The sequence below is a fragment of the Marmota marmota genome, unplaced genomic scaffold (genome assembly GCF_001458135.2).
Source record: "Marmota marmota marmota unplaced genomic scaffold, marMar, whole genome shotgun sequence".
Lineage (NCBI taxonomy): Eukaryota > Metazoa > Chordata > Mammalia > Rodentia > Sciuridae > Marmota > Marmota marmota.
In genome coordinates this window covers 4488962-4504604 of record NW_026000136.1, presented here as the reverse complement: position 1 = coordinate 4504604, position 15643 = coordinate 4488962, and the positions used below count along the sequence as shown (strand labels likewise).

Here is a 15643-nt window from a genome sequence, read left to right as displayed (position 1 = left end):
AGGATGGTCCAGACTGGCTGGGGACCCCCGCCATGCCAACCTGGACAGCTCCTGGCGTGTGCACCTTGTAAGACTCCCACCACCCAGTGGCTGGGAACACTGTCCCTCCACTTCAGTCCTAAGACTAGGGGATCTCCTGGGTCCTCTGAGTGCCCCTGGCAGTGTTCCTCCAGATGGCCCTGGAGAGTGCCACCAGCCTGGCCTGCCTCCTCACCGAGCTGCAGAGGGCGCTACACTTCCCGCAGCCCAAGCATCTGGCCTCCCCACAGGGAAAAGCTCCCCTGCAGAATTCCAAGGCACAGGCTGTGGCTTGATTGTGACCTAGCACAGGGGTTATGTATTTTCTCATGGTAGCATTTTTACTTTAGTTGGCCCTTTTAGAGGCCATGGCCTCCAAGATACTCATCCCTCAGGAGTGTATGTAGCGATGGGGCCAATGTGCCCTGGCATTTCTACTCAATGTGCCAGGCCACGGGATGAGGACAGCCCACAGAAAGACGGGTTGCCAAAACTTCTGCAGGGCAGCCAGAGATGGGCTGTATGCAGAAGACAGTTTCTGCCGCCACCATGTCACTGCGGTACTGTGGGTTCCGCAACCAATACAAGGGCAGGAGGACCCCCCCCCCCCGGGCGCCTTTCAATTCTATATCAATTATGGGATTAGTTTAGGGCTGGCATGAAGTGAACTTCTCAAAGGCCTCATTTCAAAAACCAGTGGCTGGAGCTGAGGACATCCGCTACTGAACATGCCCTTGCCTTGTTCTGGCACATTCCTGCAGCCTCGCAGGCTCAGCTCCTTGCAGACATTCTGAACAGGACCACGGTGCTTCTGCTGGCCTCTGCTCTGAGCTCTCATGTCTTGGGCTCAGGTACTTGGCACCAAGCAGACCAGGAAAATCAGTAGCAGGGAATGGGGGCTCCTCAAGGGAGACAAAGGCAGCTGAGCACCCCACCTTGTCCTGCTCTCCAAGTCACCACATCTTCAAATTCCCTTATGGAAAAGCCTGGCTGATCCAACAAGTATCTCTTTGTTGATCCACCACAAAATAATTTAATGTAGTAGAAAAAAACGTTTTGAAAAGCAGCAACTGAAATCTGTGCACTTTGTAACTACAGACTCCTGTGTACAGTGCCTTGGCGACTCCTCTGGTGGTGGCCACAGAGCTGGCGGACTGACCTGACAGCTGCTCTGCGGATCTCAGCCTAGGAGCTGGGTGCCTGCTAACACATGGCGGGTTGTTAGTAGACAGGACACAAGACAGACGCCATGAGGCCTTTGATGTACAAACCCTCCAAGCCAGAGCAAAATTGTGGATGAAGCAATTCAGTGGATGGAGGGTGTGCTTTCAGAAGAAGCTGCCAGACCAACACTGCATTAAAGAAGCACTTTAATCAAACCTGGTACACAGACAGATGAGGCTGCTGGGCGGCCCAACACAGGCGGGCCAGCCTTCCTGACCAGCAAAACCACACAGCCTCAGGGCCACCAAGAGGATTCACCTGCCTAATCCTGCCCATCCTGTCAGAGCTTTTGACCTCCCAGGTAAGGCCAGTGTCACCCACTTCACAAAGGATAAACATTAATTCTGGATGAAAAGCTCTAGATTTCAGGTTTCAGGATTCTGATTTCTTCCTGTAAAACTTTTGGAATTATGGTGCAATACGGCATAAAACAGATGTTTAGCCTGCAAGTAGACAATGATCGGTGAAAAAAAAAAATCAGAATACAGGCTTTAATTTCTTAATGTAGCTATGAAGTGCCCACAGAAGGCAAACCAGCAAGCACATCCACCTGAGGTCTTGATGCCTCTCTGTCCCCCTCCTCCCCACACATCTGGAAACACCTGCAATAGCTTCACCTACAAAGGAAATGTAAAACAGGAACATGTTTAAATTATGACTCAGTACTAAGAATGAAAAGTTGAGGGGCAAGGAATCAAAACAGTCCATTTGTTTATAAATATTTAATTTTTCCAAACCAAAAGATTTTCCTAGCTCGATACCAGGGAAGGATAAGAGCTGGTTGCGCCTCAAAATCCAGAGTTTTTGTGCTTCACGAAATCCACGGAATGGAAATGTACAGCATAGGCCAAGATTACCCCTGGGGCAGGAACTAAAATGGACACTAGAAAACTCTGCTGCTCAGCAAGTGGCTGTCATTATATATTTTCAATGAGAAAAAATCATTTACAAAATGAGAGAATACTGCATGAAGTGCCCTTCCCAGGCAGAACACCAATGGCTCAAACACGTTCTCTACTTCCGCCCTACGTGGCCTCCTTGAGTGTGAGGACAGCACACTTGTAAAATAACCATCTGATTATCTGGCCAGTGTCAGGACAAATTTGAAGCAAGTGATTTGGTCTTTCCTGCATGCAGAAGGCAGGATCTAAGAGTTAAGGCAGGGGCTAGACAAAACAAACACGTATCTTTATGCCAACACCATTATGAAAACCATGAGTGGCAATGGGAACCGGTAAGGAACACATTTCCCATCCCCAATAGTCCCATTTTCTTGTGTTGGGCCATGACCAAAAGCATTTCAGCTTCTTCCACGTGGGCCACTGCTGGCTGTGGGGAGGAGATGAGGATGTGGAGGTCCCCAACACCCCTCCCTGGCAGGCAGTGGCAGCCATGCAGTTCCTGGGCCCTAGGGGCAGGGCCGGTCTGCTCTAGGTGGTAGCTCCAGCCCAAATTGTGCTTTGCAAGACTCAGTGGTGTCTCCCAAGTCACTGTCCCCCAGACCACCCATGCTGTCTGCTCTTTATTCTTGGTCTGAAGGAGCAGGGAAGGCAGGCACCCAGGCTGCCCACAAAGTCACCAACAAGAACTGTCTCCTTCCCACCTCCTCCCATGAAGCTCGAAAAGCCAGAAAGTGGAGCTGAACAAAAAACATGCGTTTCACTTCCAAAGACGTTTCAGTTTGAGCATTTATTGGGCGCCAGGCACCGGCCAGGCACCATGCTGGGCGCCTGCAGGACACGCAGTCACATGATACCTCACAACAACCCTGTGAGGTAGGGGTCGTTCCTACATACAGTCCAGCCCCAGGGCTCAGCGCTCTCTGCCTCTGGCATTGCTAGGAAGGTGGCAGGATTGCGACTGAACCCAGTTCTTCCTGACTCCAGGTTCAATCCGACTCTTGGTTCCATTATTTTAGAAAATACAAAATATTTGGTCCCAATCTATGCGAATCCATGAAGTAAGTTTCTGGGTTTTGTTTCCAGTACCCACCCCTGTAATCTTTTCTGAAGTTTGGGAAGATATTTAAAAATTAACACTTGTGTGTGGTTCGGAGTCCAGTTGAGTCTGAGTGTTCTGAGGGTCAGAGCCCCTCACAGCTTGGCTCCTGGTGTGGTCGTGAGAGCTCCACCGATGACCTCCTCACTCCCATTTCCTCCTCTCCCCACCCCTTCTATCAGGCCCAAGGCCTACAGAGACTTGGGGACTTCGTTTCATGATGGAGAAAAAGGGGCTCATGGAAATAAGGCAAAGGAAAATCGGAGGGCGGACAAGTCTCTCCCAGCAGTCAGCAGAAGACGTGAATCCTTTTTGTTCTGGAGAACCCCAGTCCTCCCTCTCTGGGGTGCACAGGCCAGATCCAACCCAGGCAGGCAAAGTGTTCTGTGCTCTGGGAGGAAAAGCACCTGCCAGCCCTGGTGGGGGTCGGGGGTCCCAGAACAGTGGAGCCAACTGAGGCCAAGACGGAAGTCCATTCCCAGCCCCTCCTAGGACTACCAATCCCAAAGAAAGGTGAAAGAAACCAGGTAAAACAGACTGCAGGTTCCCAATCCCTACGAGCATAAAAGTCAATAGCAGGCACCAAATAATGGTGACATAGAGCCCAAAAGGCAGTTCTTTTTGGTTCCAGGAAACCCAGCTTAGGTTTCCAAATCAATCCTACATACCTCTGACAATCTCTTCCCATGAGCACTCACCCTGGCCTGTGTGCCTGCCTCTAAGGGACAGAACCAATGGCTTGTCCTGGAGAGACCTTGAGAAACCCTCCAGGTGACCACGAGACTGGGTGCAGGGAAAGCCTGTCCTGCTAAGGCCCTTCCACGCACTCATGACACCAGGCTGCACAGTTGGGAGTCCCATTTTGTCAAGGGTCCAGGATAGACAGGCAAGGATTTTAAGGAAAAGTTCACCACATGCCCAACTCTCACCTCTTAATAAAATCACACTCTGTGTGGCTGACCAACCAGCTCCCCCAGAGATTTCTGCTGCAGCCAGAACTGGCTCCGGGACACTGGCATTTAGGATTTCCTCAGAGCTACCCACTCTGTAAACAACTCCAGGAACACCAGGGGTGCTTGCCTTGAGTGGGTCAACGTGGCTGGCAGTTCCTGCCACGTTGGTCACCTAGCACCACCATGGCTCGACCGCCTCAAGATGGTGCCTCTGGTCCCTGCTGTCCTAAGACCTGGGCAGCTCCACAGGCTGGTGATGCAGTATTTCTGTGCTTTTACCTACATCCTTAATGCTCCTCACTCCACAGGCCCTAAAACCATATTCCGTGCCGCCGACTCCACTTAAGTGCCCTCAAAATTTTAACTGCTCTGGGCCTCTGTTTGGAATGCAGAGTTTGAGGTATCTGAGGTTGTTTTAATTCTGTAAAAATGAAAAGGGAGGCTAGGCAAATGCTGCAGCTCGTGACCACAGCCTCTTACCACTCTGCTGAACGACTGCTGTGAAGGACTGAAACAGAAAAGGCACACATCATCCTGGGCAAGGAGTGTCCACAGCCACTGCCTCCTGCCTCTAACGCACTTCTTTGAGGGGAAGACCCCTCTGACAATGAAGCCCAAATACAAGGACAACCAAATACCCACTGCATTTTATGTTTGTGCTTTCTTGGGCATGAGCAGCTACAAACTCTCCTTAGGAAAAAAAAAAAAGTCACAGTTATTTGACAGGAGTAAAGGAGGAGAAGAGAGAATTTAATGACACATCTGAACTCACTTCCCGTGGCTCCAGGCAGCCCAGGCATGCTGTCAGGTCCACCTGCTGTCAGGAAGGAAGGTTTTAACATCAGAGAGAACCTCTCTCTCCTCCAGTATTCACAGAGAGAACAAGGTCGGAAACAAAGTCCACCATGGAGGAAATCCCAGAATGATCCAATTTGGAAAAAATTTAATTAATAAAATAAAGTGGAGGGAAATGGTCTAGGTGGGGCTGCAGGGCTAGAGGATTCCTGTCCAAGGCTGATGTTGGCCAGCACCCCAGTGGACCCCAGGTGGGCAGCACTAGGACCTGTCTTGGCAGGAGCAGCCTTGACAACCAGAACCATTCTGCAGACGTCACGCCTTCCTCGCTTACCACGCCCATCGCTATGCACAGACAGTAAACACCAGACAACTGCAGTTTGTTATAAAGTGGCTTCTAGCTCTCCTACGCCGGGCTTGGCACATCATGCATGCAAAGCAAGGAGACTTCGAGGGCTTCACCAAACAGTTAATTTTGGCAAAAAAAAAAAAAGAAAAGAAAAAAAGAAAAAAAAAAAAAAAAAAAAGAAACCAAAAAGCTAAAATTCATAAGCAGGATTAAAAGCCACTGAAGTGAAAACAGTGTATTTTCCCAACAGTTTGGAGTTAGACTATCACTACAACCACCCCGCCCTTTGTTTTTTTAAAAAGTCTCTGCCATCCTCCCTCAATTCAGGTCAAAGTTCATAGCAGCAATACATAAAGTCCTCTGTAAAGCCTGTGTTCTCTGCTCCTAGGGTCAGAATTCACAGGTCAAGTTCAGTCAGTCCGAAGAATCATGGGAGGATGCTCACTGTCTTCATCCAGGCGCAGAGCACTGGCTTCGTCCTCAAGACATGCTCCACCCACGGCACCTAGGTCGTCTGAGTAGGCTGCAAAGAGACAAGGAGGTCCAACTCAGTGGGTAGGGACAAACTACAGACCCCACTGAAACCAACCAGAGACTGAGCTTTGGATACTTTGCCATGTATCTGAAGTACAGCCCACTCCGAGAACTTCTGAATCTTAACTGCTTTTTTGAAGCTTTAGGCAGCTCAAAGATAAAGCTGCTTATTTTCCAAAATTCATCAATGTCCAAATAAGGCCTGCAAAGTGAGAGCTTCCAGAACAGCTGCAGATTTTCTCTACTGAATGGAGAGCAAAAATGATTCTCACACTGGTTACACAAGATGTTCAAAAACAACACCGAGAGACATTCAGCGTTTTATGTAACTGAAAGGACATTCCAAGGGGTTACGGTGAGCACGTACGACCTCATGTGTGAACGAAGCCCCAGGTCTCCCACTTGAGTCCCCTTGGACTTTGAGGAAGTCAGCTCATACCGAGAGAAAGGGTCTTGCCAGTGACCTCAGCTGTCTGTGTGCTGACTGACCAGCTGCTGCAGCCAGGGGGAGCCTTAAATATGGCCTGACAGTGTCCTTCCCATCTCTGCCCTTACAGGCCACTGATGCAAAGGAGTCCATGTGAAATCTGCCAAGTGATCACTTAGGTGGGACAAGGATCCAGGACAAACACCTGGCAGTGCTCTCCTGAGGGGCTGCAAACTGGGGCACGACACATGTGCACCCAGAGTCACCTGGGCTCTGCTAGTTATTTTCTTTGCAAAAATGAAGAAAATAAATTCAATCTTGCCAGGACCTGGGAACACCAGTACACAAAAACTCGCCTAGCAAGAAACAAGCCTTCCTTTTCCAGGTGGCAAGCAGGAAGCGGGCAACTCTGGTGAAAGCACAGTGTGCAAGAACCAACCCCTGCCCCCAAGGAACCACCGCACAAATTACCTTCTAGGTTTGCGTCCTGCCCCTTACCAAGTCTTGTTGGAGACGAGGGCACGTAGGCACCTTTTGCGGCTGCTGCGCCATACGTCTGAGTTACTAAGGGGCAGTCGTGGGAGGCAGAGTCTACAATTTCGCTGGTCGTCTCCATGCTGCCATCCAGCCTGGAGAAAAGGGAACGACCAGGACAAACTCAACGCTTCCAAGATGGACGAGTGCGGTCACGGCACAGCTGGGCCTGAGGCGCCAGACCTGTAGCGAGGGGGCAGCAGGCCACTCCCTAGATGGAGCACCACGCATTCCTGATGCCATGGCGATTTTGAATACCCCCGCCCCACGCTGGTGGATGTTTTACTGGATTTTTATATGGGGCGAGCATATTTAACTTTTAAGCCAGATGATCATCAACAGAATTCACGTTAAAAAAAATAATTTCTGCTAGGCACGGTGGGACACGCCTGTCATCCCAGGCTGAGGAAGGAGGATTTCAAATTTGAAGCCAGCCAGGGCAATTTAGCAAGACCGTGTCTCAAAATAAATAAACAAAACAAACAAAACAAAACAAAACAAAAAAAAAAAAAAAGGGGGGGGGATGGGGATGTAGCTCAGAAGTGGAGTGCCCCTGGTTCAATCCTAAATACCTCCCCCTGCCTCCACATCCCACTTCTACCTGTCTGTAAATGTGTTACAATAACATTATTAGGACACTCCCCCAAAGGAAAACAGGAAATCAAACTGCACTCTCTCCCAGTTAATGGAGACAGGGCACGTAGGCATCCCATAGCAGATGCTAGGCATTTGGGACCCCATGTTGTGGCCTTTCTTGCTTTTCAGACACAAAGTCCCCACACCCTTAGGAGAGGCCTAGATGTCTGGTTTGCAAGCAAATGCAGCCGCACCCCAGCAGGAGGTGCCCCAACCAGCAGCCATGACTCCCTACCCTGGAGCAAAATCAGTTTAACCCGGGAACAGGAGCACCTCAGCGGGCAGCACAACCCAACATGCTGGAATCTGTGCTTCACGCCACTGGACTGGAGGAAACGTACAAACCTACTTGCCACTAGGGAGAGGTAGGCAGTGGCAGGTTGGAGCAGCCTCACCTGTGCTGTCGCATCAGGGCGCACTCGCCACCTTCCTGGGGGTCCAGGTTGTACATATACAAGTAGCCGTCAGAAGCTCCCACCAACAACCGAGGAATCTTCTGAATTCTAGTGAGAATAAAAATCAGTCCAATTCTAGGAGCATGATTCTCACAAAACACATCTCCAATTAGCTGCCTGCCCACCACATAGCACAGACCAAGCCTCCTGCACTTGAGTTGGCGCCTACGCAGAAGAGGACCAAGACCATGCTGTCTTCCTGGGACTCAGCATGGCAGGGTCAAGCATGGCCTGAGGGTGAATGTGTAAAGAATCCACGAAACAGCAGAACAGGATCAGGCCCTGGTTTCTGATTGTTAAGGGTGATGTTTTCTGAGAGCTTTAGAGACTATGCTAGTCTGATAACAAGGATGGAAAATAATGTTTAAAAGATTCACAGAGCTGTAGTCTGCTCCTGCTGAATTTTCTAAACAAGCCTTCCCATGAAGCCATGCTGCGGACAGTCCCAACATAACTCAGGAGAGTGTGCTTGAAGCTGTGCTCTGAAGCCACATGACACCTCCCACCGTGACGCTGCTGTTTTTATGATCCCAAAGGGCTGAGCACCAGCAAATCCCTTCAGCATGACGTAATCAACACTAAACACTCAACGAAGATGGAAAAGAAGAAATGTTTTTGGAACAGGAACCTCAGAGAAAGCCATTCAAGTTGTGTGTCTGCATCAGAGTAGTCTGTGGCTCTTCCCTCTGTGCAGCTCCTGATGAAACCAAACCAAACAAAGGGCCACACGCCACCTCTGCAGCTAGTAATGAGCACTGGGACACAGCACTCTGTTGGGATGCACACACAGGCAGAGGGCTAGGGAGGCAGTGCCCATCCCCACTCACGTGGCTAATGAGCAGATGTTCTTATGGCCACAGAATGGCAGGCGGACGGTGGCAAAGGCTCTGCCCTGGTTGAACATTTCTGTCACTTGAGAGGGCAGGTAGCTGGTGGATGCCATGAGCACCTTCCCAAAGTAGCCAGTCCAGGTGGTGGGCTCCTCTGGAGGCCTGGAAGGAAACAGCACTAGACACGTGAGGCTGGTTCTGAGTTGGCCATGTCCCACTCACACACACAGCCTGAAACCAGAATGAGAAATCCTCCACTCTTCACAAAAGGGCTGTGGACAACAAACTACGGCCCAGGCCTGGGGACCCTGAGGAGTGTCCTCAGTGGGGGTCAGGGGCTGCTCGGTCAAGCTGGAGCAGCCACGTTATCTAATCAGGACCCCATTCTGGATCCTTGTAGCAGGAGTATACAGAAACCTTCAGTGTGAACCTCAAGTCACTTTCTTGTAGCCCATTTGGTGGCTGTTCATCTTGTGTGTTTTCACGGTGTCTTAAGTACTCCTGTGACTCAGTCATAGTCCAGTAAACACTGCCACGAGTGGGGTTTATCCCCCCCAGTGCTGGAATTGACCAGCAACGCTGGGAATTAAGACAGGGTCTTGCTAAGTTGCCAAGGTTGGCCTCGGACTTGTGATCCTCTTGCCTCAGCTTCCCCAGTCACCAGATTACAGGCGTGTAGACTAAACAAACAAAAACCCCTTCATGCACATTCACCACATCAACAGAATTTAAGCCAACTGCTATAAAGATGGAAACCACCTCCTCTCCTCCTGACCTCTGGGTATGTTAGAGACATGGTGGTCATCCCAGAGGCAGTCTAATTCTAGCTGCTTTTGTCTACAAGGGTGTAGAGAGGGGACACAGGTACTTATCAGGAGACACCCATCTGGATCCTCGGTCTGACCTCACTCTCCTGTGTGTTTTCCACATAATAATATCAGTGGGACAGGGACAACTTTTTGTACTGCTGGGCCTGGACTTAGGCTGGCTGTGGTGTGGACTGGCAGATGCTGCCAAAAGCAGGATGGTTCTGTGCTACTCTCATCCAGTCAACAAGTGGGGACAGAGTGTTTTATATTTTTTAAAAAACAAATGAGGGATCTGGGGGTGTAAGTCCGTGGCAGAGCGTGTGCTCAGCGGGCACGAGCCAGGGTTTCATCCTCAGCACTGCCCTCCCAAAAAAACACTCGAAAGAGAAAAACAAATGTTATCTATGCGACTCACTTTTCTTTCACAGTCTCGAGTTTGAAGATGTGCACTGTCTCAGTGTTGCTGGATGCAGAGAGGAACATGCCGTCCATGCTGAAGGCCAACGAGCAGATGCTCACACACCTGGGGAGACAGCAAGCACGTGAGAGGTGGCAACACGGGGGCAAGCCTGTGTCTCCAGGCGTTCCTAACTGAGGGATGGAGCAAAGCCCCCATCATGGGCACACTGAGGTCACTGATGCCTTTTTATTTCTCTCCAGCAATTTTTCAAAACTTTGAAGGAAAAATGTAGCCAGCAAGAAAACATTCTTTAATACATCCTTCAACAGTCCATCTTCTTTGTGAATACAAACAATGAAGGGAATCAGGATTGTATTAAACATTTTTAGCTGAATTAGGATAAATCCGTAACACTGAAGTTAGTAAAAGAAAACGCAATTTAAAATTAAGATTTTTAACACTCCAGCAAAAATAAAATAAAATAAAATCTCAAAACATTAAATAAAAAATAGGAATTTTCTCATAACATTAGAAATAAAGTTTCTGTTACCCCTGAATAATTTTAAGGGGTGGATTTTCTACAATTCTTCACATTCATGGAGTGCTTACAAGTAACTGGCATCATACTTAAGCTCTGGGGGGTGAACAAAGCAGAAATGGTCTCTACCTACAGGGCTGGCAAGGTACAGCAGTGCAGCTGCTCATGTAAGGGGCAAAGAAAGGCCACCTTGAGGGAGGGGGACCCCAGCTCAGATCCAAGAGTTCACACAAGTCAGCCGTTACAGGGAGCAGCACATGCAAGACCCCCAACCCCTGGAAGAGAGAGATTTGCTCCACTGAGAACCTAAACATGCAGCAAGGCTGGAAAAGGGGAATGTGAGGGACAGTGAGAGAAAGGTAAGGGAGGATGGCAGGCGAGATCCTGGAAGGCCCGTGGGCTCCATGAGTGTGCTGAATGCTCCAGGAGCACGAGGGCAGTGAAGGTTTTAGGTGAATGGTGGCTGTATTATATTCACATCAGCAGCGAAACCCGGAGTGAATGGGGTCTAGGTGATGTGAACCAGGGGTGGGATCATTTGGGGGAAGGAAAGACTCAGGGGGAGGAGTGATAGGCAGGAGCTGTCTGGAAGCGTGAGATGGGAGGGAGGAGGAAAGTCAAGAGTCTCTGGCTGGGCCCTGGGGATCATCTGGACCATTTACCATGACAAGGAATTTGAGGAATGTGAGCAGACAGGCACATTCTGGCCTGCTGCCTGAGGTGCAGGGGAAACAGGTCCATTTCAGGAGAGGCTGGGCTCCATGTCCAGACTTGGGCTCAGCAGCACACGATGGCAAAGCTTAGGGAGGGGGTGGGGTTTATAGCATGGGTGGGAAAAAGCTCCACCAGAAACTAGACATAGGGAAATGAGGCAGGATCACACAGAGAAACACCTAGAAAGGTGTGATGTGAGGAAGACTAAGGGAAATGAGGAGTAGACAACCAAGGAAGTAGTTCCTAGCACTGGAATTTGGGCTTTGCCTTTCAAAAGGGGAACAGTGAGTCTGTTCCATGGGTGGGGGCATTCTGAGGAGAGGGAAGTGACTGCAGACTACCCAGGTCCCCAGAGACATGCGGCCTGGAGTGCAGTCAGGAACTACTGAACACTCTCTTCGAAAACATGGCTCCTGGTTACTGGGAAGCCCTGGGGAGGCTGATACCATTTACCACATTCCCACCAGAGAGGGAGAAGTGGGGACCCAGGGGCCAAGTAATGCTGCCCAAACCAGTTGCGGCAATGGCCAAATGACCTGAGTAGGATGCTAGGCTCCCACAGGTGGAGAGGCGCATCTGCTTCTAAAGCAGCTACAGGGAGGGAGCACCAAGTGCATGGCCTGGTGAGACAGCCAAGGGACTCCAAACACAGTGACTCAGGGGTTTTAGAAGAGCCAAGGCCACCTGCTGTGGGGAAGACGAGCTGGGCATGAGGGCTCTGAAGGCTGAGAACACGTGCTCAGTAGGTGAGGCTGCTGTCCGGCACTTTGGAACAGGATGGGTGGCCACAGGCCCCAGGCCCTTCCTGGTCATGCAAGTTTTTCCAAGCCCTCAGGCTCTCTGGTTCTCATTCTCCATTAGGTGGGATCATAGACACACGGAAACCTAGTCTGCTTCCACAATAATGTTCTTTACGGTCCACGAGGAGACTGACCTCCATATCTGAACTGCTGATCCAGGTGGGTAGAAAATTCTTCCATATTTAACTGGAATTTCTCTGATGTTTAAGTTTACACCTGTTTGGTCAATGATGATAGAAACTGAAATCCAATGAAACCTCCAGAGTTGACTTGGAGGATTTATATATTTTACCTTTTAACTCCTCTCCGGAACTCAAAGAGTTTTTGTCCCTCTGGAATGGAAAACACCCTAATCACGGTCCCCTGGGATAGGGAAAGAAAAACAGAAAAAAGAATTTTAGCTGGGTTAAAAATAGTCTTTTTCTATTTCTTACACACCAGACTACAAGTGAACCTTGTGGTCCATTTTCAGCAACAGCTCTGTGTGGGCCAGGAGGGAGCCTTGATGCCCTCTCCACTGCACCCAAGTTCCCAGGGGGCCTATACACACCACTGTCACATTTTCTGCTATAAGCATATCAGAAATTCTCCTGTTTTATTTCTCATCACACATTTCCTACTTTATTACTATTATATACACTAATAACCCTGAAGCCAAACATGGAGTATTAATACTCATTTAAAGTTTGAACTATTAGAAATAAAACCCTAGAGCCAGGGCTTGCACGTGGGGAAGCACTGCTTAAATCCAAGGGCTGATGAGGGTCCAGCACCCAATGAGCAACTTTCCTGCCACTCTGAATTACAGATCAAAACAACTCATTAGCTGGAAACCTTATTTAATTTCCTTAAAAGGAAAAGCCCAGATTTAGAAAATGGTAAGACTTACATTAAAACTCTTCCCAAGAATACAAAAAAACAAAACAAAACAAAAAACCCAAATATTGGTGAGCTACAGCATTTCTCTGCTTCAAAATGAAATATGTAAATAGTTGTGAGAACAGTGGAAAGAGAGCCAAGGAAAGAGGAAAAAGCAGGTGGCTACTGAACCAATGCTATAGAGTGATGGCATGAAATGGTGTAAAGAGAAACACTGCTGGGACAGAACAGAAGCCTTCACACAGGTGGCACTTCAAATTTGTGGGGTAGGAAGAATTATTCACCCTCCCATCTCATATCAGACAAATTTTAGAAGGTTCAGATTGTTCAATATGATAATTGTTAAGGATATCTCACATGCTCATGAACAGTTTAAAAAAAAATCTGCAGGTGTTTACATAACTTCTGGTCCATCTACTCAAGGGGATGCCATGCCACCATCAGCACTCAGGTAACAGGTTCATTTGAGAAAAGGTTACTTAACATATGCATTCACTCTAGATGCAAGGATACCAGCTGGGTTTGTAATTCTTGAAAATTAGAGGGATAAAATGGTTTATGCACACATATACAAAAATAATAAAGGCAAAGCCTTTGTCCTTTTGTCCATCACACCCTAAACTTTTGAGGTGTGTGTGTATATATGTTTGTACTAGGAACTAACTGAGCTACTTCACAAAACCTTTCATTTATTTATTTATTTTATTTGTAGATGGACACAATATCTCGTTTTTTTTTCTATGTGGTGCTGAGGATTGAACCCGGTGCCTCACACATGTGAGGCAAGCACTGAACCACTGAGCTACAACCCCAGCCCCATGAACCCTTTTTACTTTTTTTTTGAGACAGGGTCTCACTAAGTTGCTGAGCTGGTCTTTAACTTATCATCCTCCTGCCTCAGTCTCCTTTGTGGATGGGATTGGAGGCACACACCACTGGTCACACTTAATTTTTGATGGCATATCTGGCTGTTATAATAGTGCCAAGGTGTTGAGACCATGAAATAGAAAGTTCCTTGAAAGCAAGATTAAGTCACATGTCTCTGGAACATAGGAGGGTTGGGAAGGCCTAGTTGTTCTTGGCCCACAGACAAGAGGAATCTGTCTAATCACAAACAAAGCCTTTGTTTTATATTTATGTGTGTGTGTGTGTGTGTGTATGTGTGTGGTGTTATTCTATTTTCACTAGTCTTGAAATTCTAAACTATGATAAGATTCCGGCTGATCAATGGATAACAATTTCATTTTTACACTCCCAAGGGAGAAGAAAGAGACAGTGATGTTGGGACAGCCTTGCAAAATTTTAGAAGCAAAATCAGGAGTAAAAGCTCAACCTCTCCTCTGCTCAGCTGGTCAACCCCTGGACACATTACTTAACTTCTGTGAGCCCTTGGTATAAAATGAGAAATATTTACCTTGCTGAAGTGAGGGGATCAAACAGGAAATGAATTAAAAAAAAAAAAAAATCCATGAGAAGTTTGAGGAGAAAGAATTCAGAAGAGAAAATGTCTTGTTTCTGAACTGCTGCTCAGAGAGACAGGAGAGCAAATTCATCTCTACGAGGCAGACAGGAGGACAAGCATTGAGGCAAAGAGGAACAACAAAGGGACAAGAGGCAGCAGGGTAAACCAGAAAGAGAATGAGGAGGTGGAATTAGAGGGGCTGAAGGCCCCAGCTGGCCACTATGACCTATGCACAGATGGGCTTTAGAAAGGCCACACCTGTTGTCGTTAGTCCTGCTCAAAATAAAGCTATTTCTTAACCATACTTGTCTGTCCCCCCTGCAGCAGCCAGGGCTACTGGGTCTCATACATGTTGATAAAATTAACAAAAATGGACTCGACTGGTGGCTCTTGAATTAAGGTTTGTTAATTTGCAGCATGGTGATGTGGACCAGGAAGAGATCCACCATGGGGAGTCTTACTTGGGTCAGGCTGTGTTCTGATCACTACTGACTTGCTGGCTCATGGGACTGATGTGCAACAAGCATCTTTGGTTACAGACTCTAACCTACCTACCAGCTGTGCAAAGGCTTTGGAGGAATGGTGTGGCTATAAACTTTGCTGCTGAAGACAAGGGAATTCTCATGACATTTTCTACATGAATATAGAAGGTCTCTGATCTGATTCTTGTGAGAAGGACAGTTTTGTTTTGGGAGGGGGGACTGGGGATTGAGCCCAGGGGTGCTTTACCACTGAGCTACATTCCCAGCCCTTTTTATTTTGAGAAAGGGTATCCCTAAGTTGCTTAAGGCCTTGCTAAGTTGCTGAGGCTAGCCTCAAACTTATGAACCTCCTGTCTCAGACTCCCAAGTCACTGTGATTAAAGGAGTGCACCACTGTGCCTGACATGAGACAAGATGGTTTTGAAGGCAGCACATGTGCTCACAAGTGCACTCTTCAGGAATGTCTGAATCTTGTCTTAGAGCTCATAATGGATTGGAAATACAGATTTTGATCACAAAGCAACATTAGTCATGAGCTCTTGTGAGGCAATCACTGGCTTTATCTCTTTAGAGTAGAACTGGGGAGGGTATAAATGATGGGGTAAAATCCTTTCTAGAAATTTATTTCCCAGCTCCATAGAGATGTATTAGATACACTCTATCATCTAGTAATGAACTGTGGACTAAAAAACATAAGTGCTGTATAGAACCAGTCATTCCTATTAAACTAACCTACCTACCTTTACTGTGTTTGTCATTAGTCTGATGAGACAGGTCTTTGAATCTGATTACAAAGCATCTGTGAA

At 48.0% G+C, this 15643-nt stretch overlaps 1 protein-coding gene across 6 annotated transcripts in view; it reads right to left on the bottom strand.

Moving 5' to 3' along the window:
• Positions 1–2912: 2912 nt before the first annotated feature.
• The window catches only part of Wipi2 (WD repeat domain, phosphoinositide interacting 2), a 38598-nt gene continuing 25867 nt past the window's right edge, over positions 2913–15643 (bottom strand). For 3 of the 6 annotated variants that reach the window (XM_048785293.1, XM_015502016.2, XM_015502018.2), the window contains 6 exons: positions 12307–12377; positions 9978–10085; positions 8751–8915; positions 7864–7971; positions 6770–6927; positions 2913–5860 (listed from right to left, as the gene is read on the bottom strand). In XM_048785293.1, coding sequence (XP_048641250.1) covers positions 5748–5860; positions 6770–6927; positions 7864–7971; positions 8751–8915; positions 9978–10085; positions 12307–12377 — 723 coding nt within the window. In that variant the 3' untranslated portion in view covers positions 2913–5747. The remainder of the gene's footprint in view (positions 5861–6769; positions 6928–7863; positions 7972–8750; positions 8916–9977; positions 10086–12306; positions 12378–15643) is intronic. The other 3 variants (XM_048785294.1, XM_015502017.2, XM_048785296.1) reach the window with 2 other exon arrangements.